General features: G+C 36.0%; 1 protein-coding gene across 1 annotated transcript in view; it reads right to left on the bottom strand.

Annotated features, from left to right (window-relative positions):
• The window catches only part of NELL1 (neural EGFL like 1), a 299,689-nt gene that overhangs the window by 108,552 nt on the left and 165,274 nt on the right, over window positions 1-25,863 (bottom strand). The window contains exon 14 of the mRNA XM_086613002.1: window positions 7,353-7,475. Coding sequence (XP_086469128.1) covers window positions 7,353-7,475 — 123 coding nt within the window. The remainder of the gene's footprint in view (window positions 1-7,352; window positions 7,476-25,863) is intronic.

Genomic DNA, 25,863 nt, shown 5'->3' with positions numbered 1-25,863 from the left:
AGAAAACAACAGCATTTCCTCCCTTTTATACAGATACAAGAGTTGCTCTGGACCAGACCACTTCCTTAGCAAGCACAAATGAAGCTTTTTAAACTAGCTATAAGTCTAGAGCAGTGAGACAATCTGCAACAGCAAAGAGATCAGGATCTGGATTCTGACACGTTACATTAATCACAGTTTTTAAATTATCTATTTCCATAACTGATGTGCATTTTAAATCATCTTGAATAATCTCACACATAGAACAGGATCCAATCAGCAGGAAATATTGTGCCCTTAGAGAGGCTGTAAAATTCATCTGCATAGTGGTAGATATGTGTAGCTTAGCTCTTAATGCAAAAATAATTACACCTGAATTTCAACATCTCACATGACTAATTCTAGGCATTTTAAGGGCAAGAAAATCTATGACATTTTAAGGGCAAGAAAAAAATTATCATAAATCATCTTGGTTACATCAAAATTATTTTACATTGTTATAGTCCAAAACCAAACCAAGAGCAACTGGAGGAGCTTAAAAATTATATGGCAAATTATTTACAAAGGGAGTTTATAAAACCCAAAAAGCAATACACAAACATAGCAATAATAATGTACTGTACTTGGTAACTACCTAATCATGAAAAAAACCCCAAAGATTCTTATGTTAAATCTTCAAATTTTCATTTTTATTAATACAGTGGATTTAGGACTATAGAAAATTTACTGGCTTCACAGTGCCTTTATTCTAAGTCCAGCCATGTTAGCTTTAGAATGAAAAACCTATAAGAATTCTAATTGCACTGCTGTGTATCTCTATATTGATTTTAAATTATTAAATCAGTTACATCTAGAACGCTTTGCCCCAAAAGTATGACTATTCAGTGTCTTACACTTGCCCTGATTATTTTCCACATGACATTATCGACATATGCCAAGTGACACCAAAATGCATGTGAATGCATCTATCTGCTTTTGTAATGATCTATTCACTATATATTAGGAACAAAAAAACTACACAAAGCTAAATACAGTGAAGAATGAAGATGAGAATCTCAGCATGAGCCACAACTCCCATACTCTTTCATAAGACTTTTGAATATTACACCAAAACAGCAATTAAAGCCGTGATAAGGCATATCAACCATTCAAAGCCTTACAGCTACAAAAATCGAAGGCTAGAGAGAGAGAAGTGTTTGTTCCTTTCCACTTTAGTGTTGGCCTACATATTATTCATAACGCACTCCAATGCTCCATATAAAGGCTTTCAACTCCACCTCCAACAGACACACATACATGCAAAAAACATCAACCTAAGCAGCAGTTTGTCACCTTGCAGTGATCTGATATGCTTTAGTATCAAGGTATCAGCACGTCTGACTGTCTCACATTGCTGGCATTTTTAAAGTCAGTCTACTTTAGCATTGCTAATGTCAATGTAAAAGAGACACAAAAAAAGCAGACCACACAGCACAGAAATAACCAGAGACACTGATTTTTTCTTCTTCTTCTTCTTCTTTAACTCTTACTAAAAATACTCTTGTCTATTTTTCATAGCAGGTGAAATTTCATTAACAGATGGCAATTTGTCTTTAGTCATCTATTTACTTCGCTATCACTATACTGCCTACACGTTGGAAGAAACACTACTTCTTTCATGTGGACATCTTTCAGATTATTAAATATATTTCAGATTAAGAATTACTTTACTTTAAAAAAATGCCTGCTTGGAAACAAAAGAAAACTGCAATGAAAGAAAACTCTCAGACTGCCATTTGTTAAAACAATATGTCCATCCTATTACAATTTGTGACTGAAACAGTGTAAATAGGCTAACTTACTGATCTACATCAAACGGAAGCAATTTTCAAGTCTGTGACCTACGCTAGTCATTAGTAAGCATTATGTGCATTATGAATAATGACTCTATATGATTATTCCCATTACCTTATAAAAGGTAAGAATATCTATTCAAAATCTGGTTACTTTTCATTCACATCAAGTTCCAAATAAGTTATTCATGAAGTGACCAGTTAGTTAATCAGTAACAACCACACTCCCAAACATACCTTCCAAGGCAAATATATGTGAAGAACCACAGTACAATTAAGAAACTAATCTGGACTTCCAGATTACACCAGAAGAACTGAGCCACTTAAAAGTAATGGCTTTCATCTTTAAGACTCCATCATACACTGAGCTGTAATCCCTTAAGTGTCTCCTGTGAAACGCTGTAGAAGAATATAACAGGGGTTAAAAAAAAAAAAAAAAGTCACATCTTATACTCTGGCAGAACTAAACCATTCTACAGTCTGAATACTAATTAAAATAAACACTGTTTTGATTTTTATTTCACAATACCTGATGTTTCTCTGCCCAGGCATCAGTCATATTGTAGACATTTGCTTTAAGGTTTATGACTGTAACTAAATTCACCTCATTTAATCATTCTAATAAATCTGCAACTCAGTAGAAACCACTAAATGAGATATTAATAGTACACTAAATATACCTGTTAGACAGACTATACAAGTGAAATATAGAAGTACGATGAAAAATATTTGCATTTGTTTAAATGCTAGACTTCTGTTCATTCACCAATACAGAGATACAGAAAAAAGATTAGTAAGCACATCTTGTCCATGTTTTGGAAGAATTGCCCCCGTTTACCATCTGAGTATATTCAAGGCCACTTCTCTTTTTCTGATAATATATAAGGACTTCATGGGCAGAATTTACAATTTAAAACAAACATTTGGAACACAATAGCAGGAGCTAGGAGAAGGCTCATATACCACATCTAAGTCTCCTTGTACAAAAGAAAACAACTGATTGCAACAAAACTTTGATGGTGACTTGCACGTTGTTCACACCAAAAAGCTAGATGTATAGCCTCTACAAAATCTGGTGGGTGGGGTTTTGTTTGTTTATTTTAAGGCATTTAATCCCAAACATCATCAATTATGTTGGGAAACCTGCTGATGTTTAACTATACCTAGGCTCCTTTCTTTGACTTCAGTCATGGTACAAAGCACAAGCTCTATAGTAAACTGCTAAACTGTAGGACTGTACATTCTACAGCAAACGTTCTCTAGCTTCCATCTCACCAAGGTAAAGCAGATAGAGCACAAGGTCCTTTATGTTTTAACAAATGGCACATCCCACTTCAACATGTCACTTCCACAGCATGCGGTGCAAGGCTGCCAAGTGGAACTGCAACTAAAACTTATCAAAACAGAAAGCAGAGAAAGATGTTTTCCCTGCACACGTTTTCCAGCCTCCCAGATCCAAGTCACACAGGAACACTGCAATAGTACACAGACCAAGAGCCCCTATAGTCTAAATGTGGTATTTATCTCTGCATTCAACATCCCTGTTTTTTCAGTTACAGTCGTGACACTGAGTTTTACTCATTTTATATGTGATAGAGTTTTACTCTCACACACGCAACCTTGTCTGCAGGTGACAGGTTATTCATAAACCTGGTTGTCCTGGAAAACCAAGACCTCTTTCATCTAACCATTGCCACTAAACAATGATTGCACACAAGGTCCACCCTGACAGGCACTGTGCAAAGTGCCGTGTTGTACCAGGAAGTCATTTGCCCACCACAGTTTTGTTTTTTTTTTTTAAAAAAAAACACCTAGAATATTCAGTTACTAAATCAATTTTTATCACCTTTTCCTTCTACCCTAAGAGAATTTTCTTTATGCTGCACTATTAAATGCTATCCTGAAGTCTAGTGAAATTGCTACAATTGTCCTCGTTTTACACCCTCACCTGTGAATTCTACAATTCATTTACAGAATTCCAGTGAACGGGCATGGCATGACTCTCCTATTACCCACCTACAACTTCTTCTGTTTCCTGAATCACTCTTATTTCTTTCAAATTGTTTCTTCTTTTTTTTTTTTTTTCAAAGTTTCCTTCCTAGAAAAGAGCAACTTAACAAACGTGCAGATTCAGAACCTCTCCCTATTCAACTGGTTATACCTCTGTCCTCTGCCTTTAATGCTGTAATTTCTTCCAACAAAGATTTCCCTATTTTACTTTTTCTTTTCTGAAGAAATCCTAAGATATAATCTATCTGATTCTAGGTCCAGCACTCTGTCAAATTTACTAATGGTGATGACACAGCATTGTCCTGCCTTGTCATTTCAGCTCACCTCAGCCTCATTCTGTTCTGACCTACTGCCAAGATTTCAGTGCCTTTTTGAGGTGCTAAAGTCCACTTCTTACAGAGAAATTGAGAGCTTTCCTAGGAAATAAGTCTTATCTGTCTCTATTATACAGCCGTACTGTCTATATATTGGTAACTATGTATTTGTAAAGATTTTCTTGTGTTCATCTCCACTTCTCTTTCCATTTTTTATGTCACTTCAACTATGGCAGTATCTATTTTAATGCAGAAGTGCATTTGGTCTTGGTCGGCACCCTTTTCCGCCACCTTCCTTCATGACAGTTTCCACATGTAGTTTGACATAATCCAGTCCTTAATTACATAGTCTAGTCTGCCACCTTTACAGTAAAGCAATTCCTTGTGCATGAAATTCATTTTTCTACTCAAAAAGTATGACAGCCTGATAATACATATTTAAAAAAAAATTGCTTTCCTCTTCAAAATTAGTTTTTTGGTTTTATTTCTAAATTCCCAGCAATCATAATATTCATATCCAGATTATGCCTGTCCTTTTTATTTCTCCATACTTTTCATTAAAAAATGTAAATATAAGAAATTACCCTGGCAAGAATGTGTGATGTTTACCAGTAGTTCACCGTGCAATTTAATTTAACTACACATAGGTTTTCTTTTCTAAAATACAAGTAACAATATTGCGGGTTTTTTATAAAGACTATCACAGTGTTATCCAGTAAGGTCAGAGGAGCATTACTCTGATTTTATTTTTTAATAAAATTATTTTTTTAACAGCGCTAAAATAGATCGTAGAATCAGGCACTAAGTCTGTCTTTTTCTCTCATCATAAAATTATCATTTCTCTGTTATGGTTTTGCTGGACAATACTAATAAGATTTCTTATTGAACTACAGTTATGTTATTTCAGTTGTAGCTGGAACAACTGTTTGGTGTATGTACACATCCGTAACATAAAGCATATATAGGATGACTCCAGGAGAAGAAAAATGTTTATTATATCTTCAGATAGTATTACATTAAATTTATCACCTTGGCTTATATCTATTTTTTCCAAACTATATCGCCTGAAGACAAAGCCCCCAAATTACTGCAAGACAACATAAGCAGTTCAAAGCTGTCACGACACGTTCACACCTCTCTTACCTGGTGCCAACCCCAGCACTTGTACAACGAAACCTATATGACTGGTAACTGATAATTTTTCTGTTATCTGTTCATTTTTAGCCAGATTCCACTCACAACATATCACTGTTAAACTTGCTAAAAAAAGGGGCAAAAGTGATGCCTCTGGTGCTACCATGGGTAGAATGGGAATGTTTCTTAAATTAGCCATCTACACTTGTAAAAATCTGAAGTGGCCCCAAAACCACGGGCTGAGAAAGTCAGACCACTACTTTACACTGAGGGTTTTACTGTTTACTAAAATGCACACAATTCTAATATTAGCTGGTTTGCAGTAGCTACTATTCCATGTAGTGACAGATTATTCTTATCCTTAGTGACTCTAATAATTATTAAACTGCAAGACACTTTCCTATAATCTCCTGTTTTCTTTTCAATTTCTGCTTCTCAGTCAGAAAGTAAGAACAGGCTTTGTTTCCCCTATTTCCATGTGCACCTATTTCAAAAAGGCAACTAGAACTACATTCATGTGTGCCATTCAAGGCACATTAAAAAATATACATAATATATATTTTATCCACAATTCAGATTTCAACAAAACTTTGAGGGTAAAAACATTATTGCATTTCTCCAGTGCAATTTCATTACTTCAACATTACCAGATTAATAAATATGCAGTAAGAGTCTTGCTTTGAGTTTTTGGCACATTTAAACCAAATATCCAGGTGTGCAAATTAAGAAAACCAGTGTGAAAACATTATTTTTATGAACTAATGCAAACATCCTTGTTTCAAAGAAATATGATTAAGGGTTTGTCTTGTATTACTCTCAGGGGGAAAAAAAAAAAAAATCACAGTCAGACAGGCAGTTCACTGAGACTTTCGTAAAACTCTAGTTGTCTACACTGCATTTTACATTCACTGTAATCAAAGACTGAGAACATACTACAATGGGTTTCTCCCAAGTATCATCTGTTGATCTTCAATATAGAGAGACAAAGGTTTAACTTGTCCACCATGTTTTTGCATTTTTTCTTGAATCTTTACAAATAATTTTAGTTTTAAATATAGTGATGCTTTTGTGTGGATGGACAAAACCCAAAGAAAGTCCTATCAAAAAGCAGTCAGGTGGTGTATGCTAATTCAGCAGCTGACAGGCTAATCTTGGTGAAGAACTTCAGCTTGAAACAAGAACGACATCAATCTCCTTCTCCTTTATCACTTGGTCAATTTGCAACATTCTGGAAAATTAATATCCAGCCTCTTGAGCACCTAAACTAACTACAGAATATTTTACCCTGTACATTCTCCAATTTCAATAGCTGTCATTTCAAAAACATGAAAAGTTAGTTTTCTATTACTGCAAGTCTGTTTATAAAGTCAGAAAGTATGCAATCCCAGACAAGACAAAAAATAGCTTTTTATGAGGCAAATAACTCATAAATGCATGAATTACAACTCAGTAGTAGTTCATGACACAGCCCTCACTAAGTCAACTAGTTAATATATTCCCTCCTCCATTTTTATATAAAGTATTTCATTCTCTTTCTCTACAGAAACAAAACCAAAAAAACGCCCTAAATAAATGACCTACCACTTCACAGAAAGCATGGCTGACTCAGCATTTCTTGTTTATATAACAGAGAAATCTTCAAAACACACATTTAAAGGTAAAGATTTAAAAAGAAAAACTGCCCTATTTTGATGCGAGCAGTCAAATAACAACCATATGATGTTAGCATAAAAGACCTAATTTAAAAGGCATCTGATTAAACCTTAAAAGCCAAAGGTGATAGCTTATACCATCCACAGTTTATAAAACAATGAATATCACTTAAAAGGTGAATGATACTAGCTCAAATGACAGTATTTGGTCACAGTAAATTAAAAGTACTGTTCAAAATATTTCCTTCTTGTCAAGAACTTACGCACAAATCAGTTCCCATCACTTCCACGCATACTCCATTTTCCAGTTATATATCTTACAGAATCATTGACAGAATCCAGCCATCACAAGTTACCAGAACGTAGGTGACTGTCAGAAAATATTAACAGAGTTTGCCACTTTTCAGGTGTTGCTAGAGTAACACACATACCTCGGCAGATGGTCCCATTCCCCACGTATCCGGGTTTGCAGGTGCAGCTGTGTCCCCTGACAGTGTTCGTACAGATTGCATTTTCATCACAGTTATGCTGTCCACTACCACACTCATCATGCTCTAGAAGGAGAGGGGAAAAAGAAAAAGAAATTACAAGAGAGACAGTGAGCTGTTCAGTGTGATGATGTGGCATTTGAAAACCAAGTGGAATAAAAAGGTTGCCACAATGGCTGAACACTGGGAGTTTGCTGTGGGAGTCAGCTATGGGTCTGCTTCAGTCACAAGACTTAACACGTGGATGGTGACAGTAGACTATTTAGTAACAAAAACAGGGAAAGAAAAGAATCAGTGAGAAGGCAAAGTACGGCTATGGCAAAAACCCAGGAAGACGATTATCACAGAAAAACACCTGCTGTAAAGATTAACCTCTATATCACTGTCCATCACCAACAGTAACAAGTATAAATACAAGGTAAGCGAACACAAGAGAGGGACCCTAAGAGCACATCCTTTAAATACACAGTTCAGTTCTCACAGCCACTTGTTCTAACACATACTCAGCTGACTCTTTCTTAATAGCGTGAAATAACATTTTACATTTTGAGAGTACCATTCATACCACCGAACCTCCAAGAGACTTCCAGACAAATGGGCCATATTTTGTTTTCATCCTGCAACTCTAACTGATGCTACTGAGCCTCATTTGCTGCAGCTCCTGCACTTTACTCTCCTGCTACGTTTTTTTCTAGTAAAGCATCAGTTAAAGGTGGCGATCTACCTGACCCTGAAGTTTCTCGCTTCTTGCTGCGATTACTAGGAGCTTCCCTCATGCAGTAGGATCGCAAAAAGAAGACCTGAATATTTTACACCTTTGCGCTGGTGGATTTACAGTTTTCAGTAGAATCAAGGGGATGCAATGAAATTTCTTAAAACCATATGAAGGTCAACAGACATCATCAAAAAAATCATAATCTGGAACCCTTCTCGGAAGTCTCTGTTTATGCAACTGCAGTAATCAGGCTAGTATCCATATAATCAGAGGTAAAAGGTATCCCTTTCTGGAATCAGGGATTTGCTTAAATATACCACGGAGCAAGGGGTGTTCAAAGGATTACAGACTAAATTTAGCCTTCTGTAGACCACAGAGAGAGGTAGTGCCTCTAAAACATGAGCAAACTACTCATTTTTACAAACTCTGAATTAACCTCTTTAGAAGAGCCTCTCCATTGACAGCAATAGGATCACAGGATTCACTAAGCTAAAGTTAACTTCTGCAATGACCTCACTTCCCCATAACATAGAATGACAGCCAATTTCAAAGTAACTAAAGGCACATGGAGATTTGAATGGTGGATTCCAAGGAACCCTCCAAACCAAATACTTCTGGAACACTGTTGATAACTATTTGCAGAACATATATCCGACATATGTTTTCTATTTTTCAAATACATTTGACAGCAAAATTATATAAATTGCAACCATTTTCTTTTAAAGAGCATCAAAGTGATACATCACTCGCTCACTCTTTGCTTTTAGCAAGAAACTCTCATACACACACGCTCAAATGTGCCTGGCTTTAGCTGATAAATTCAGGCGTACATTTATACTTGTTAGTTTATGATGGTCTGTAGCTCTGCTTAGTAATTCACTTCAGCTCCCTGCCAATTTTCAGATGCCTTACACATTTGGAATGCTAGGCTTCTTCAAGGGCTGCCTGTTCTCTCCTTCATCTTTAAGAAACCGTACCACAGCCTGATTCTTGCCACTCCGGTCTCATGGTGCTCACACTGCTGGGTCAGACACATAAAGTATGGACCTACCCTCCAAGGAAGTGCTTAGCAGGCACCTGAAGTTGAATGATGCTCTCTTTTAAAAGACAGACCCTCTCCATAATCTCTCCCCCCTCTTACTACTCTTATTGCCATTAGCTTTCATGTGTTCATATTCAAACGATAATGAAAACGCCTTTGTGATAGGCTCATGTACACACAAGAACATTCCCTCTCAAACAACTGCCTAAGTTAGTCGATTACCTTCTCAGCACTTCAAGTATAAACAAGATTTCCCAGAGGTAACGTGTTTTGCCAAAACACACAAGAGATTATACAATGCTATGTTATTCTAGGACTTTGACCACGTAAGTCGCTGTATTGACCACTCCTGCAGATGTGCAGATGCTGGCAATATTAAAAGATTTAGCACTGACAAAGTTGCGTTCCCACAGTCATACTTAAAACAGAGGTCAATTGTTTCTAAGCTGATATAAATTGAAGAGTCAGCAACAAATCTGACCATGAGAACCTGCCCTTCATGAGACATCCTAATGCTGCTAGCACAAGGACGTCTAAGGAAACCTTGTCTGCATGTGGAATCCCAAGATTTCTTAGTAGCAATATGGCTGCAACAATGGGAACTTCAAATTAAGTTTTCCCTAGTGTAGAGATGTCTATAGACGATGTTGCTACAGGCCTAATAAGAATGAGAAAGCATTGATTTTCTGTCAAGCTACAAAAATCTTTTATTTCAGATGGAAAAATCCTTAAGAGTCTGACAATAGCGAGTTATCTTGGGTTTCTTTCTCTCTCACAAGAGATCATCCATTAGAGTACTTGATGTTCACATTGGGAAGTGAGTGTGGAAGGTGGGCTTATGTTTTGTTTAAATTCGAAGGAGATTGAGTAACTTGCAAAGAACATTACTTTATTACACACATCACTTTCCAAAACCTCCCATTCATGCACATCATACAGAACCTGCTTTTGCTTTAATGTAAATATCATCTGACTAGATAACAAGCAAAGACTGGAAGAGAAAGACACAGAAAAAAGTGAAAGGAGTCACAAACAGTATCATTCCAAAGCACCGAAGAGGGGAGATCTGTGACAAAAATCTCAGTCATATCTTATTTTGACAATTTCCCTTTCAGCTTAAAGTGAGAAGCACAAGAGAGGGGATTCTAAAAGACAAAACAAAAGTTATATTTCTTTAACACACACATACATGTAGATATAAATAAATGTGCTGCCATGCTCAGAAACGAAACTGTCGTCATTAAGTTTGAACAAAGCCATCCATCTCTCTGTGACTTCCATTTGTTATACAATATACACAAAAGGAACTTACCATCAAAGACAGAAAGAACTGGAAGGCTTACTAAGGACAGCACTGTAGGATGCAATCCCCTGAGCCAACACTCATTCTCCTGGATTATTAATATCCATTTCACGAAACAGATAACATTTAAGAACAGTTACAACAGCAGCATCACTTTTGCTTACAGACAAGTTAGTTTATTTATGAAATCTTTGCAAGTTATCTTCAGCATTAGTATTTCTGTTACCCAGGAATCTTGGCTATTACGTCCTTTATTCCATGCTTTGCCTTTGATAAAACCAGTTACTTTTTTGTGCTTCTGTTTCTCGCTATAATACAGAATATTACAAGATGCTATTTTTTTTTTTTTAGTATTTGTCATTCTTTTGAAACCCTCAAATATAGAAAAATTAAAGGAAATCAATCTTCTATTGCAAAAAAAAAAAAGGAAGAATTAAGTATCAACTACTGGTTTACCCTCTACTTAATTTATTTTTCCTGCAAGCAGAGATGAGGTATGAAACGACACATCATCTCTAAAGCTTCAGCTCACTTGTCCTTGTTTCCTAGCCACCAAGCTACAGCTAAGGCCAGCAAACTACACGTTTAAAACTTAACATTTTCCTTCTGGATAAAAACTTTCTAGAATTTTCAAAAGCTTTCATGAACTTCTCCAAAATCCTCAAGAGTATCTTATTTTCTGATTTCACACCTGAACCAGGCCAGCTTGTGAAGCAATGACTATAAAGATCTTTCTTTCCTCAGCCTTTATCTAGGGATAGCCATCAGCCTCCAAAAGCACTTGAAAGATCACTAGCAAGCAATTAGGCATCTTTTACAAAAACATATGTATGATTCTATGGAATCATGACATGTATCAACTGTGGGCATTCTCTACAAACACATTAAGCAATGCTTCAGTTTTGAAGAACCAAGGCCTTTAAACCAAAATCTCTACAGAAAACTGTTTGAAAAACCTGTCACTGGAAAGTCAACCCTAGTTAACTGCTTGCCTCAGGCAACTGAAATTTTATCAACTTGAACAGAAGCCCACTCTGATAGCACCACTGGTCTGGGTACACCAATGTTTATATGTGGGTCGTGTGGCATAACAGCACCTACACAGTGGTTGAAGATAAGTATTCTAGTTATCTCCGCTTCGTTCACAGGCAGCCTAATAAAAATCAGTTTATCTTGATGATTAGAAAACTCAGAAACTGTCTGACAGAATTCATTTCAATATTACATGGCCTTACAGAGATAAAAATCACCTAAAAGCCAAGTTAATTCACTAGGAAATAGTTTCAAATAGACGGTTAGTTGCATCTTACTATCGTAAGAAGTACCAATACACTCTACAAATTGCAGAAAACCACCTTATACCAAAAACCAGGCTGGTTTGTAAGCACATTGATATGAGGGCTTACAAAATATCTCCTTTTCCCTGAAGTCTCAAAGAAACTAGTTACAGTGCAATGGGAAAACACAGATCATTTCCTTAGTAGCATGACATTAACAAGAAACTGCTGAAATAAGCACAATTAAGCACAGAGAGAGCTGTGATCACACTGCATCCCCCCATACTAGTGTGCGTGTTCAAGGCAGACAGACCCCAACCAAGGAAAAGCACAGCAACATCTGCAACATCAGCAGACAACGTCTACTGTGTACATATGTAAAAAAACAACAGTTGAATAATACCTGAGGCAGTAGAAGAAGACCAGGAACAAACTAAACTCCACAGCTGCTAACACAACGCTCACTATAAAAGGTCAAGGCTCTGCTAATAGCTGCGTTAGCTACACCTTCAGCAACAGCAGAATAATCAATCACAATGCATTTCAGCTGTGAAGCCACTGGCTTAAATTTTAAACAGACCTTCAGCTTTCTTCAAAACACAGGTACCTATTTAGGCTAACGAAGTTAAAGCATCTGCAGGTTGTAGCAGCTCCTGCATACCTCAAATGAGCAAGCATCCCAGCTGCTCCTCCATCAATATGTAACCCTGCGGATGGCTGATCACTCCAGTGTGAAGCACAAATAGGATAAATATTCAAACAACAACAAAAAAATCAGCAACCTTCAGGCACACGTATTTCTGTCATATCTTCCATATCCCCATTTTTCTAGCCTAATCTTACTGAGAAACCACATTACCACTTTTGTTTTGAGATACTTGAAAAATACCTTCTCTTTTGGGCTAAACTGAACTGGAAGAACACAGGAGGAAAAGTGCTGGGGGTGGCGTAGGCGGGGTGCCACACTAATTTTGTCTGCCTGAGGTAAAGCATTCTGCATAAAGCCACCCACACCATATTGAAAAACTGTAAGTAAAAACAACCACAGAAAAATAATTCAAAACACATGCAAAGTAAAAAAGGATTTGTCATGTATTTATAAATACAGAGGCACAAATACATAAACATATAAATAAACAATTATAGTTAAATACACATTTTCTCTATTCATAGGTACATGAAATGTAGTGTTTGTGAAAGGTTCTAGGCAGCTCTGAATTAGCATCAGAAGAACTATCAGTGATAAAAAAAAGCATATTTCTATATACTCTAGAAATTTTGGGTATTATAAATATCTACATTTTTACTAAAGAGATCTTTTCAATAAAATCTTTTTGTATTCGTTATACAAGAGGAAGATGTCCTCTGTGTATATTTTGTTTGTGTATTTCTTAAATGCATTCTTCAGAGGTACTACAGCATTTCTAAGATGATTCTGCTTTCCCATGCTGAAGGAGACACCACCATTAGACTTCCTGGTTTTGTATGGGCTCTAAAGGCAGGATCTACTTGGCTTTATCTTTCTCTTTTTTTTTTATTTTCCCTCCTCTGTACATGCTTCAAAAAACTCAAGTATCTGTACTGTTATGCCCTTTGTCTAAAATATTTACTAGAAAATTAGAAAAATAGATTAAAAATATATAGCAAACAACACATAGCAAATCTAAGAAACTTTTGGTCAACAGTCATTGCCAAGTGTAACATCAGGATAGCCTTCCCTTGCACAGTTCAAAAGCCCATAATGGATTTCAAACTTATGATTTCTAAAAGGTACATTTGACACATGATTTATTTTTCAGCATGAGTGCTGACCTTTTTATCTTTATTTTCTTTAAAGAAGGACGCTCTTCGAAAAACGACCGACGCTGGAATGCAATTACTGGAGATATATCCCGTTGAATGATCTTTCACCAGAGCTACTCTCACTTCTCATTACAAGGTCCCAATTTAATCTTGCTTACAAGATGGAAACAATTTTCTTATTGTAAGGATTTTCTTCCATTAGTTCCCCAAAGCCTTCATACTTTAATAATAAAACATTCATCTTTGGAAAACATTGTGCAAAGATTCTGACTATTTCTATTTATTCTTATCTTTACAACACTGAAAGGAATTATAAGTCGTTCTCTAAATTGTTGAGATGACAGTCTACTTCTGGAGCATGTAACCACAAATGCAGCAAACGTTTCTATACACCAAGAGACTTACAATTTTGAGAGACAACTCAGTTACGGAATAGCAAGGTCATCAGATGCTTCCATTGTTTATTAATACAGAGGCCATTTGTACAGAATATATGCCCCAATGCAAAATTAATTATCTATCTGGCAACAGTTAAGCAATGGCGTTTGAAAACTCAGAAAGGAGAAAGCCATATCTCCAAATACTTTTTAAAAGCAGCAACGTTTTGTTGCATGGCATTAGGATTCAAACGTCTGTGTAGTAACTAAGGCTTTAGAAATGAGAGATTAAAAAACTGAATTTAGGAAGAATTGTGGACTTAGTGGAATCAGGATTTCAGCTCATAAGAAGTTCTGATGAAACAAAAGGGATAGCTTTTAAAGAGACTGAATAAAAGGAAGCATTATTCTGAACACACAGGAAGAATCTCCCCCAGAAAACCAGGGCAATTAGAAATAACATGCATACATGAAACAAAAAATTACATTGCAGATGGTAAGCTGGTGAAAGATAATAGCTAATTGTGAATTCAGACAATCCTGCAGGAAAAAGAAAAAAAAGGTCTGTATTTTCCCCTGTTCATGAGAATTAAAGAAACAAAGTAAAGTTTATCTATGCCCATTCTGAACTTCAGTCATTCAAGCTCACCTTGACCATTCCCACAAGGAAACAGGAAGAAGGAACAGAGCACAGAACAGAAAAGCTCCACCGTTCCTTGACAGAACAATATGCTGCAACATTTTCCTTATGAGCAGTTTAAACGTACAGATACTGGCAGAAATATCAGATTTGCAGTTCTTTTAATAAGAAACTAAAACGCTTTTGTAATTTACGACACGATGAACAGCTTCTAGTGTTAAACATGAAACTATTTAGACTGCATTCTAAAAGTGTAGACATATGCTACTCTTAGGTAATTAGGAAGAAATAGTAGGATTTAATTTGAACGTAAAATGTGCACGTGGAATAAAACTTTTTGAATGTTTCCTTTTCAATTACAAATTAAAATCCTTTCTTTGGCTTTCTGGCACTTGGTTAGATATTGGTCACATTCACCTATATATAATCAAGTTTATAAAATAAACTATTAACGAATATGAAGAAGCCATGCGTATTCTTTTTGTTCTAATTTATTCTAATAATCTAATCTGACTAGAACAGTCTAGAAACCAGTGTAACTAAATAATAAGATTCATGTTCCTAAACTGGTATTTAGAGACAATCCCTGAGATTTGTCTCGGTGATTCAAATTCAACTTTTATTATTAGTTGGTTTAGTTGAGATTTTCACACCACAAGGAAATTTTCTTTGTAGTCATGTATTAGATGATAATAAACAAAACCAATATAATATCATTCATGCACCTAATACGTATCATAACTAATTTGATATATGGATGTATCAAGAGGAAAACAGACTAAAACTACTATCTCATTCTAAAGAGGCCAGTATGCAAACGTGGGCAATAATGACACCAATAATGATACCAGTACCTCAGTTGGTATGATTTCAATATTCAGTGCATGAAGTCTTTACAACTCATGCCTTCTGCACTGAGATGCTTGGCCTTCTCATTTCCTCTCAGGCAGAAAGCAGACATGAACACAAAGGTCTATATTCTGTTCCAGTATATAGAGACTTCATTATTTATCGCCACAAAATTGACCTTACTAATGATCCTTATTCCTACTAATCCCATAAGTTCCACCTTATGTTATATATATGGACAAAATAAGAACCACCATAGAGGACAAAAAAATGTGCTGTAAAAGAAGAGGACATAAATTATTCCAGAAACTTTTGTAGTGCACAAAACCTTTCATAAGTCAATGGTTTTCATAAGGAGCTTTTGTTTTCCCTTTTACGCTTATGTTAATTCAACATACAGAAACCAAAAGTGTATTGAGTTGAAACTATTCCTGAATAGTCAAGGAAAAAGCATTTGCTATTAAGTTTGAGTGATCTATCCTCTTTAATATTCAATTCAGCTTATGCTTTTAGTCTTTGCCTTTGCACGTCCCGTTTAACTCGTTTTCATATTATACTCTTAATTATGTGAATAAACCCAACACATAAAAAGCAAAAGTCAGGTTCTGTTTGAAATTAATAAAATGTCAGATAGATTTTAAATTTTCTTTTATATCAACACAAGACCTTTTGCTGGCAGCTATTCACATCACAAGCATCCTAAAGAGCATGTATGCAAGCATGCATATGATGTATCAAGTTCTACAACCTGAGGGAGTTCTGCTCTACCCCATCTCCTCTTGCATTGAAGGTCTCCATGTCGCCCCTCAGTCTTTGGGATGGACAGACCAGGAGTGCACACAGGATTCAAGACACCAGAACATCATGGACTTCCACAATAGCATAATAATATTTTTCATTTTGTTCTCAATGCCTTTCCCAAAGGATCTCACTATTCTGCTTGTCTCCGACCACGGCTGAGCAGCGAGCTGACATATTCAGAGAACTATCTGCAGTAATTCCAGTATCTCTTCTCTGAATGGTAATGGCTAATTTAGAGCATTTGTATATATATGCCTATCGTCTTTTTTTTAACCCAAGGGAAAGGTACTTTATACTCTGATCCTCTGTTCTGCCTCACTACTTCATCAAAACAACTACCAACAGTACCCATTTGAATTGCCATGAGATGAGTTCACTGAGCAGTGACAGGAAATTCTAAATTGTTACAATACAAATGTTTATTTTTGCCTAAATCAAGATGAATAATAGGTAGCCTTGCTGACAGTAACATTGCATTTGTTTTCTGCAAGAGGAGAAGAAAAAAGAAGTGGATCTCTTGCTAGCACAGCATAAAATATTTGCACATATATCTTAAATGCCTATGTAAAATTTATCAGGAAATGGGAAGACAAACATTTGTTTTTATCGTTTTCTGAACGCGATACTAAAAAGAAAACAAGAAAGCAAAGGAAAAAGAGAAAATATGAAACAGTGAAATCCTGGAAAACTTTTTTTAAGGCTTAGACACATTGTACTCTGGTAAGAAGCTCCTCAAGTTTAAAGAAAAACAGCATTAAATGAACTAGGTCAAACAGTTGAAAATTCAAGAATCACTGGAAATGTATAGCCCTGTTTCCTTTACATTTAAATTTTGTTTCCCTAACCTTTTAAGGTGTGTTTGAGTTAAGTAGACATGTCAAATTAGTAAAGAATATTGAAATCATTTTATTAATATAGAAGAACAGCTACTAGTATCAAAGGTTTTTTGAGATTGAATTCCATGTTGTATATACCAGGGAAATATTAACAATGTTGACATATGAAGAAATTCCAGAAGGTATCCTTAAAAAACAAGCAGGTTGATAATAAAATGGCAATCCACCTGACATACTCCTGATTTAAACTGGACACTTTGCTGCAGTTTTGTGGATTTCTTTTTGAAAGTCAGATTATTCATGTTTGGATGCAGTATTCATGTTTTCTAACACTGAAAAGTGATCTTAAGAAAAAAATCAGTATGTAAATGTTACACAGTAGGACAGATTGTATGATTGTGCTAGAGAATTAATAATCCAGTACAGCTTCCACATCTTCTGTCTCAACATATCTCTCACATAACAAGAATACATGAGGCAACTTCATCATTAGCGATACTTATCTTTAATTCTAAAACTTGTCAACAAACTTTGAGCACAATTGTGGAGACAGAAGTTGGATTCAATTCGAATCAGATCTAAAGCAACTTTGTACAAGAGTTTGGAGAGGTCTGCATATTACGGATTTAGAGCTGCAAATGAAAAATTCCACTAAGAAACCACACTTCATTGTCAAAAAAGCTCTTTTATCTTCACGCTTTGAAGAGCTGGCAAATTCATACCATCAAAAGAATGAAGTCTCTTACAAGCACAGTTTCTCACTGAGCAAAGAGATGGTCCATCCACACCACTCAGTCGTCAGGACTGAGGTGGAACTCCGTGATGATCAGACAATCTTTCAGAACTAAAACTAAGCAGTAAGGATTGCCCATTTTTAATCTTACAGACTCAGAGTAATTCCTAAATTTAATGGTAATAGAGCACATAGGAGCTCCATTTCTGGTCCTACAGCTCAGAATGAATCTCTCATTATGCAAACTTTTGCAAAGGATCAAGGGAGCATACAGCATATTGCTAATGAAACACAGCCCAACATAAACCCATTTTTTAAGACTAAGGGATATCAGTGATTAAGTAAAAGCCTCAGAGGGACAAGAAATTCTTCACAAAGTTATCAAAAATGTAATACTGTACACACGGCAAACACGTGGTGTTGAAGAGCAAATAGCTACACCCTAATCTGCAAGAACCAAAACATTTTAAAACTGTTTCTCCTTACTGAATTGATAAACCAGAATGACCAGTTTATACACTGTATGTCTAAAGGTTTGCCCTAACCCGATCTGCATGTCAGTCTCCTATTTATTTATTTATTCATTTCTTTTAGGAAGCCAGAAGAAATCCCAGATTTTGTAAAAGATACAGTATGGCCTTGAGGTGCAATGGTCAGAGTACAGGCCCATATGCTGGAAGCTCATTCTGTTCTGAGCCCTTTCACACACACAGTACTTTGCACAAGTCAACTGCAATGCATACCAACATTTTTTAATGGGAACATGCTAAGCAATACGGTCATTTTGATTATTATTATGGGGTATTAAACCTAACTTCCCTCAACGTGTTTAACCAGGACAAATGCATTCTCAGTACTTAAAAAAAAGCAAGTCTAGTTCTTTGTCACTTCTGTGTTTTAGTTTTCACTTTACTCCCTCAGCCTCAGAAAAACACTGTGGCATTTTTACATGGAAGGAGGTGATCAAATCAATCTACCCCTCAAAGAGTGCAAATTCAGCATTATATTTACTCTCAACACACAGAATCAATTTTTATCTGAAAGCAGAAATGGCAACTAGTACGTCATCATTTCCTACGGCACCTGTGTTTGTTCCTGGAGATATTCTACCATAATAGCCATCACAACAAACTATACTTGCCTTACGAGATCTGACAAGATCCCAACCTAAGTTCCTTTGGCTGCAACTATACCTTCTTATATCAGCAAAACACTGCACAGTATGAAGATCCCACTGCTGAGACAAAAGCTAGATCAAACAGAATTTATATCCTGTGCATTGCTCAGGCTTTCACAACTAATTTACTAAAGGATAACGACAGTACAACTTTATTTTGCACTTTCATCACTTAAGTAAAAATTAATAAAAATTACTTAGTTATGCAAACATATCTTCCACGAGACTGAAAAAAATGCATGATTGGTTGATATTCATTCAAACAGGGAATTCTTTTCTAAAAGACTTCTGCTCCAAATGCATTTTAAAAGTCACAGATAAGTAATAACAAACAGTATGTGTTACTGTCCAAGAAAAACAAGGATTTAAGTACAGGATTATCCAAAAAAAACTGATGACGCAAGAAAGGTGTCATTTCTCCAGAAAAAAAAAAAAAAAAAAAACACCACACAACTTAGACCATAATTTTAAGGATGATAGAGGCAATAACCTGAAGTACCTAAAATCATCAAACACCACGGAAAGCACTGCAGAAATACACTGGAGATTCAGAGCAGGGGCCTCTAGGGGACAAAGTCATTTTCATTTTCTGGCTCCCTTTTCAGTGTTAACCAGTAACCGACTCACAAAGTGCTACCCAAAGTCTCTGATGTGAGTATTAGGATACTTCATTCAGCCTTTGACGAAGCATTAGCTAATTAAGAAGGAAAGTGAAACACCAGGTGTGAGGAACATCTGAAAAAAATTCATTTACAGAAGGCACAATGAAACTCCATACATAGCTTGAGTACCTAATACCAACAAGACAAATCCATATGCATGCACCCATGACAGAGAAAGTGGGGTTAAATGACCACAAATCATGAAGGTAGCATGAAACTTCAGGAGGAGGATTAGATCATTTCACTAAAAAAAAATGAGACAAAAGTCAAACGAGAGAGAAAATAAGAAATGAGAATCAAGCAATTGTGAACCTGGAAAGAATAAGTTTCTTGTTTACAAGAAACATCCTCCACAAAACACGTGTAGCTGTGCCTATCACAGGCTGTTGTGCTACTTAAAATTTAATTTCAGCATACACTCCAGGGAAGAAAAGCAGGATTATAACAAGCACTCCAGCTCAGAAAAGAGAGCAATGATGCTGTTGGTTCACCTGAGCACAGATCTTCCTGCAGAACATGCCCAGAACAGTAAGCACAACCCAGGGGCGAGAACATCTGGCACGGTCTGAATTTCACCTCTCTCTCTCTCATTAACTGGCTATATGACTTGGTGACTAAGATACTTTTGCCACTTCTTTTGTAAAACGATGGTTAGAAAAAACATTAGGTCAGTGTGAAACTCATCTAATAAAACGAAATTCTTTACCAACAGACAAGAATGGGAAAGAGACCGGATTTGGAATACTTGAACCATTTGAAACAAAAAGGTAAGAATCTGAACAGAACCTGACATTTGTCACTGTTAGGTGTCAGGTAAACATTATGACATGCTGGAACACCAGTGACATCTCAGGGACAGCTCATATGTACAAGAGCTAGCAAATAATCAAGAGATAATTTGAAAAGAGTTGCTGGTAATCACGTAATGAGACAAGGAACGGCTGAAACAAGTCTGACAAAAGCCCATTGGGAAAGTAATAATGTAAGCTTATTGTCACAGGTTAAACATCAGACAGATAATCACCATAAAATTATTTGGAGGAAGGTGTCAGGAGGTACATACACAGACATTAGCTTCACAGAATTTCAAGAAATAAAAAGATCAAATGCTTTTATTATTTAAATGAAGACATACTTTACACATCAAATAATATTCCTGCTCTAGATCTCTAAGCCCTGCAAAGGCATTTTGTGTCTTCACTGACTGTTTACTAGAAGAACACTCCTACATGGAGAGGAAAAGACAAAGTACCCGGTTCCCCTGCCTTCTGCCTCCCATGTCCTACAAGCAGGAGAAGACAAGGAAAGGAAGTGATGTAAGGACAGCTTGCACATAGTTTTGATAAAGACTATAATTTCAGTCCTTTTACATCTTCTATCTAAGGGGCTCAAACCCAATTACAGTCATTAACAATTGGTGTCTCACATGTCACTTCTGTGACGCGTGACAAATGTCTGTGAACAACAGAAAATAACTGTCGCAGAGAAGAGGCATGTGCCTTTCCAAAGGGTCCCGGGGCTATGTTGCACAAGTGCTGAAATCAGCACTAAATTAGCATTAGAGTAATTAAGTAACTTTTTCCCACAGAAGACTATGGAGCTTTCGATTTTAACTACTCCTCAGAAAACCTGAACACACAGACAAGGCCTGCAGCATCATGGTGATAAATTCCCTGGAGGAAATCTCCTGCCAAAAGCTCCCATACATACAGGTCGGATGTCAGCTAGGAGCCCTCCCCATCTAATCTCCATCTTACATCTTACAGCGACAGAAGGATCTTTATGCATAATAGTCACAAGCACTCCAATGCCACAGAAAAAGATCAGTGAATGAAGATGTTAAAAATGAATAGTAATTTGAATAGTTTAATTTGGAAGGAGAAAAAAGGATTTCTTTTGACACTGATTTGACCTTGCATCCTAGGTGACTGCACAATAAAGATGACAGGTGAAACAAATTAGTGTAACAAAACAATTGTGCCTGGAACCACAAATTAAATTTCAATGGGATACCTCACGCTGCTACAATCCAAGGAAGTCTTGTGGGGCACACCTCACCGGGTTCACATGCAGTTTAGAAAATTAATAGGATAAAAATGTGTTTCAAATATTTAACGAGAGGCAAGATAAGGTCAACCAGGAGTAATCTTTTAGCTGAAAAATTATACGTATACAGTATTGATTCTTTTAACTCTCCTGTAATGAGAGGAAAGTAATCTTTTTCAAGCAGAAAGAGCTTTTCTAATTGATACATGTTTGGCATTCTAAAAAGTATTCACACTGCAAAAGACGAATGATATGTCACTAGTCCTGTCACCAGTCACCATACTGGTGAAAAGCACTGGCAAAACTGCTGTATTTCCAAAGAGCTAACAAAAAGCAGCCACACAAAGTACGAAAAAAGTTCAGCTGAGTTAACCCTATGAGAGACCTGGACAACAACATGTAATTCAACCTAGTATTAAATTCTTACTTCCACTACAAATTGTGTCTAGGCATAGGCCTTCAGAAATAGTCTGACACAGCTCAGCAGGTCCCTGCTGGAGGAGTGACAAGGAGGAAATATAAGGAGAAAATAAGCATCAGGAGATGCCTCCTTTCCTTTTCACCAAAAAATGTGAATAAATAACTGTGGCACAACAAAGGGGAAACATGTTTTAAAAATTGAGTATGTTTAACACAAACAAATGATGGCTTAAGATAAGCCTGTAGCATCCTGTAGTGAAGAGTCAGCTACACAAGGCATTTTCTAACTTCAATGTTTCTCTGAAACTTCACTAGCTCAAGCACCCATGGGGAAGCAGTACATTTGGTCTGGGTGAACCAATGCTTAGTTCCAGACCCAAAATAATTTTCATCTTTTGTTTCTAACACAAAGAACAGTGACAATTTTTGCCTCATGATCCTATTTTCCATTCTTTTTCGGAACAATTCATGGGGAAGATTCATATTTTTATTGTCTTCGAAATACTTACTTGGCATTGTTACAGTCTGTGACTTTGTGTTGTAAGGTGTTCAAAAATCCTTTCAAAAAGAAACACTTATTATTCTGTGATGCTCACTGAGTGCTATTTTTTGCTTGAGAAGGCACAGTGCAGGTTATATAATAATAAAGCTATCAAAAAAAGATCATTAACTCCAGCAGGATTACCACCTCATCTTGGGACAGGCTTTTCTCATTTTCTGTGTAGACTGGAAGGGATCACCACATCACTGATCAATGCTGATATGATAACCATTGGGTCAGTCATAGAAATACAACAGGATTAAAAGTTGATAAACAGCAGTAAAAGAACAAAAAAATATGAAAAAGAGGTCCTTCTAACTACATGTACAAAGAAGAAAACCTCATAACACAGATTCCTATCAGCTGTACAGAGAAAGAGGAGGCGACATGGGAATAAGATACAAATTAGTTCCATTTGGCAGTAAGAAAAGACACAGGAGGACAAAGACATGGAACATAATATAATAGAATGCAAATAGCTTTAGATTCTCTAAAAAAAAAGTTTATGAGTAACAAATGCAACTTAGTACTAGGGAAAAAAGGTAATATTGAGGCTCAGAAAGAATAAACTCAAATGAAAATGAATTGAGATAAACTAGAACAGAATATTTAACAGTTTTTTCTGTAAAGCAAAACCAAAGTGCATACTTCATATGCTAACTGAAAACATCAAAAAACGCAAGAATTGATCTCTACAAAAATGACTATAATTCTTACACAGTTTTGCCTATTCTTTCCAGTTATTATAAAAGAAATATAAGACAGCATTTAAAAAACAGAGGAGAATCAGGAGCATCATTGTCTGCACCAATTCACAAATGTCAAGAAACTACAGAAAAAAATGTAGACATCATCATTACACAGTGTCTGAAATTGATATTTCACTAAGGCTAAACTATCCTGCCCTCCCACTGCAGTTATATGCAGTTTAAGGGTTATCATTTGAATAGTTACAAAGAGAAAATAAAAAAAAAAAAAAAGAAAAAATAGAGAGAAGTTTACAGATATTTACAAAAATAAAAAATCCCTGAAATAGCATTTTGTATGTAATCTGTGTTTCATTGTAAAACTGAGGTAACTGATTCACAAAAATACAAAGATAGTCATTGTACTCTCATTTTCAAGGATCTTGAAGGATTCAAACAAAAATATCTTAGTACTATAATTATTATAGTTGTTAAATACTTTCTGGCTGTTATTCTCCTTTGACTGTTGCTTCTAACAGATTGGTTAAGTCACATCGAGTTCACCTAATCTAATTATATTAGGTATTTCATAACCTGACTGCCTTTCCAGACACAATTTTACTTTTATCATCTGTTAAGTAATCACATTTTCACATTAGAGCTTAAAATGCAAGGACATTGAAAATAAGGTATTGTGGCCAGTTGAAACTATACCAACAAATAGCACTTGAAGGATTTAAACAGATAGCAGCAATTATCCTCGTCTTTGTGGAGCACTAAAGTTATAAAAATGATTATTTTTCCAAGATCACTATAATATTCATGTATCTACTTAACTTTCTTCCTTGGAAGGTCTCATTTTTTTTCTTTAAAGAAATGAATAAAAAGATTTAAAAGATTATGATTACTCAGTACTTACGAGAAAATGAATAGCAGCTACGACAAAGGTATGTAAAATGAGTAACAGAATGTAGAAAACTCTTGCTGAATATTAATAAAAAAAGGCTCTCTTGCTTGGTGAAATTAAAGGGGAAAAAAAATCAAGGTGGACAGACAGAAACAGTGATTTTACAGTACAGGTCTAACTGATAAAAGATTTTAGATGGTATTGAGTTTGTCAAATAAGTTTCAAAACAGTAGCCCTTTAATGTACATGAATAGCATGAATAGTTTTGCTAGCTAGGATTTAATTATGAAATTATTGATGGTTATAGTTCAAGGCACAAAATGATCATTAGATGGAACCACAGAAAGAGATTCATTCTATGATATATTATAGTTGCAGGGAGGCCTACATTTTCTTTGAAGTAACCAACTTTGCTGTCACAGAATAAATACTACGTCAACTGCAGGTCAAGATGCCAGGTTTTAATAAAAAGGCAACTAATTTTCTCTGAAAAAAAGAAATCATGGATTTTAGACTGCTATCTGAAGAGACCTTGGGCAGGAGAGTATACAGGATTACTGCATACAACATTGAGCCTTTCAGCTTACACCACTTCAACCATCTGTTCTTCATGAGTTCAGCTGCCAGAAGGCCAAGTTTACACTCAGTTTGGTTGTGGGAAGGAGGAAGAGTGGGGAGTTGGCTTTCTCGCCTTCATCTGAGGCTGGCTGAACCACTTCACACAACAGTATAGGACTACTCAATTAATTCAAGCAGGTGTTGCATGAGACGAAACCCTGACCGTGCACTCCATACTCTTCTTCCTGCTGACTCTTAGCTAACACAGAAAGGGCAGGCGGTGCAGTTACCTGTGAATCATGCAAATATAGACATTATTGAAGGCAAAAGGATAGCATGCACTTCAGAGACCAGATTTGCATGTTTCTTTATCAGAAGGCATTGAGTAAAAGGAATTTTCTGATTGCTTTGCATTCGAAAAGGCTAATGTGTTCAGTCGTGCTATATAAAGATTTAACATACTCAATGAACAAATTATAATCTTTCATTTTAGGCAAAGCAAGCAATTGGGCAGAAATTATTAAATCTTCCATAACAGTGGAGAGGACTTTCAATTTTACTTTCAGCAATGCTGATCTTAAAGAGCTAACACAAAAGTTTTGAGAAGCAACGTAAGTTTGCCTGTGCAAGGTGCTGGACTAATTCAGTACTTCTATCATTTTCAGGCTACCTTGTGTTGCATCAAGTGGACAGTAGTTTGGGTTTATTCTTCCTGTGGTATTTATCGTGCCTTATCTTTACAACATTTGTTTCTAAAAGGTAACATCATATTGAATTGTGAACAATCAAAGAGAAAAAAAACTATTACAGGATCTTCAGATCACCATTGCTTATACGGTAAATCTGATTTCCGTAAAAATGTACATTTGATACTAGGAATTAATAATACTACTAATAAATAAAATAAGGTAAAAAAACACCACATGTGTAAATTTCATAGCTTAAAAAAGGGAGTCTAGCTTTATATTCCTAAGACTTAATGGAACAATGTAAAAAAAAGTGATTCTGAGACAATCACCCAAAAGTGCTATTTTCAGAAGATAAAAGAAAAGATAAGGTCAGAAGACCTTTCTCTGCACAG

Source organism: Tauraco erythrolophus, chromosome 6, assembly GCF_009769465.1.
Source record: "Tauraco erythrolophus isolate bTauEry1 chromosome 6, bTauEry1.pri, whole genome shotgun sequence".
Taxonomy (NCBI): Eukaryota; Metazoa; Chordata; class Aves; order Musophagiformes; family Musophagidae; genus Tauraco; species Tauraco erythrolophus.
Note: the sequence above shows the minus strand (reverse complement) of the source record. Positions and strands in the feature narration are given on the sequence as shown.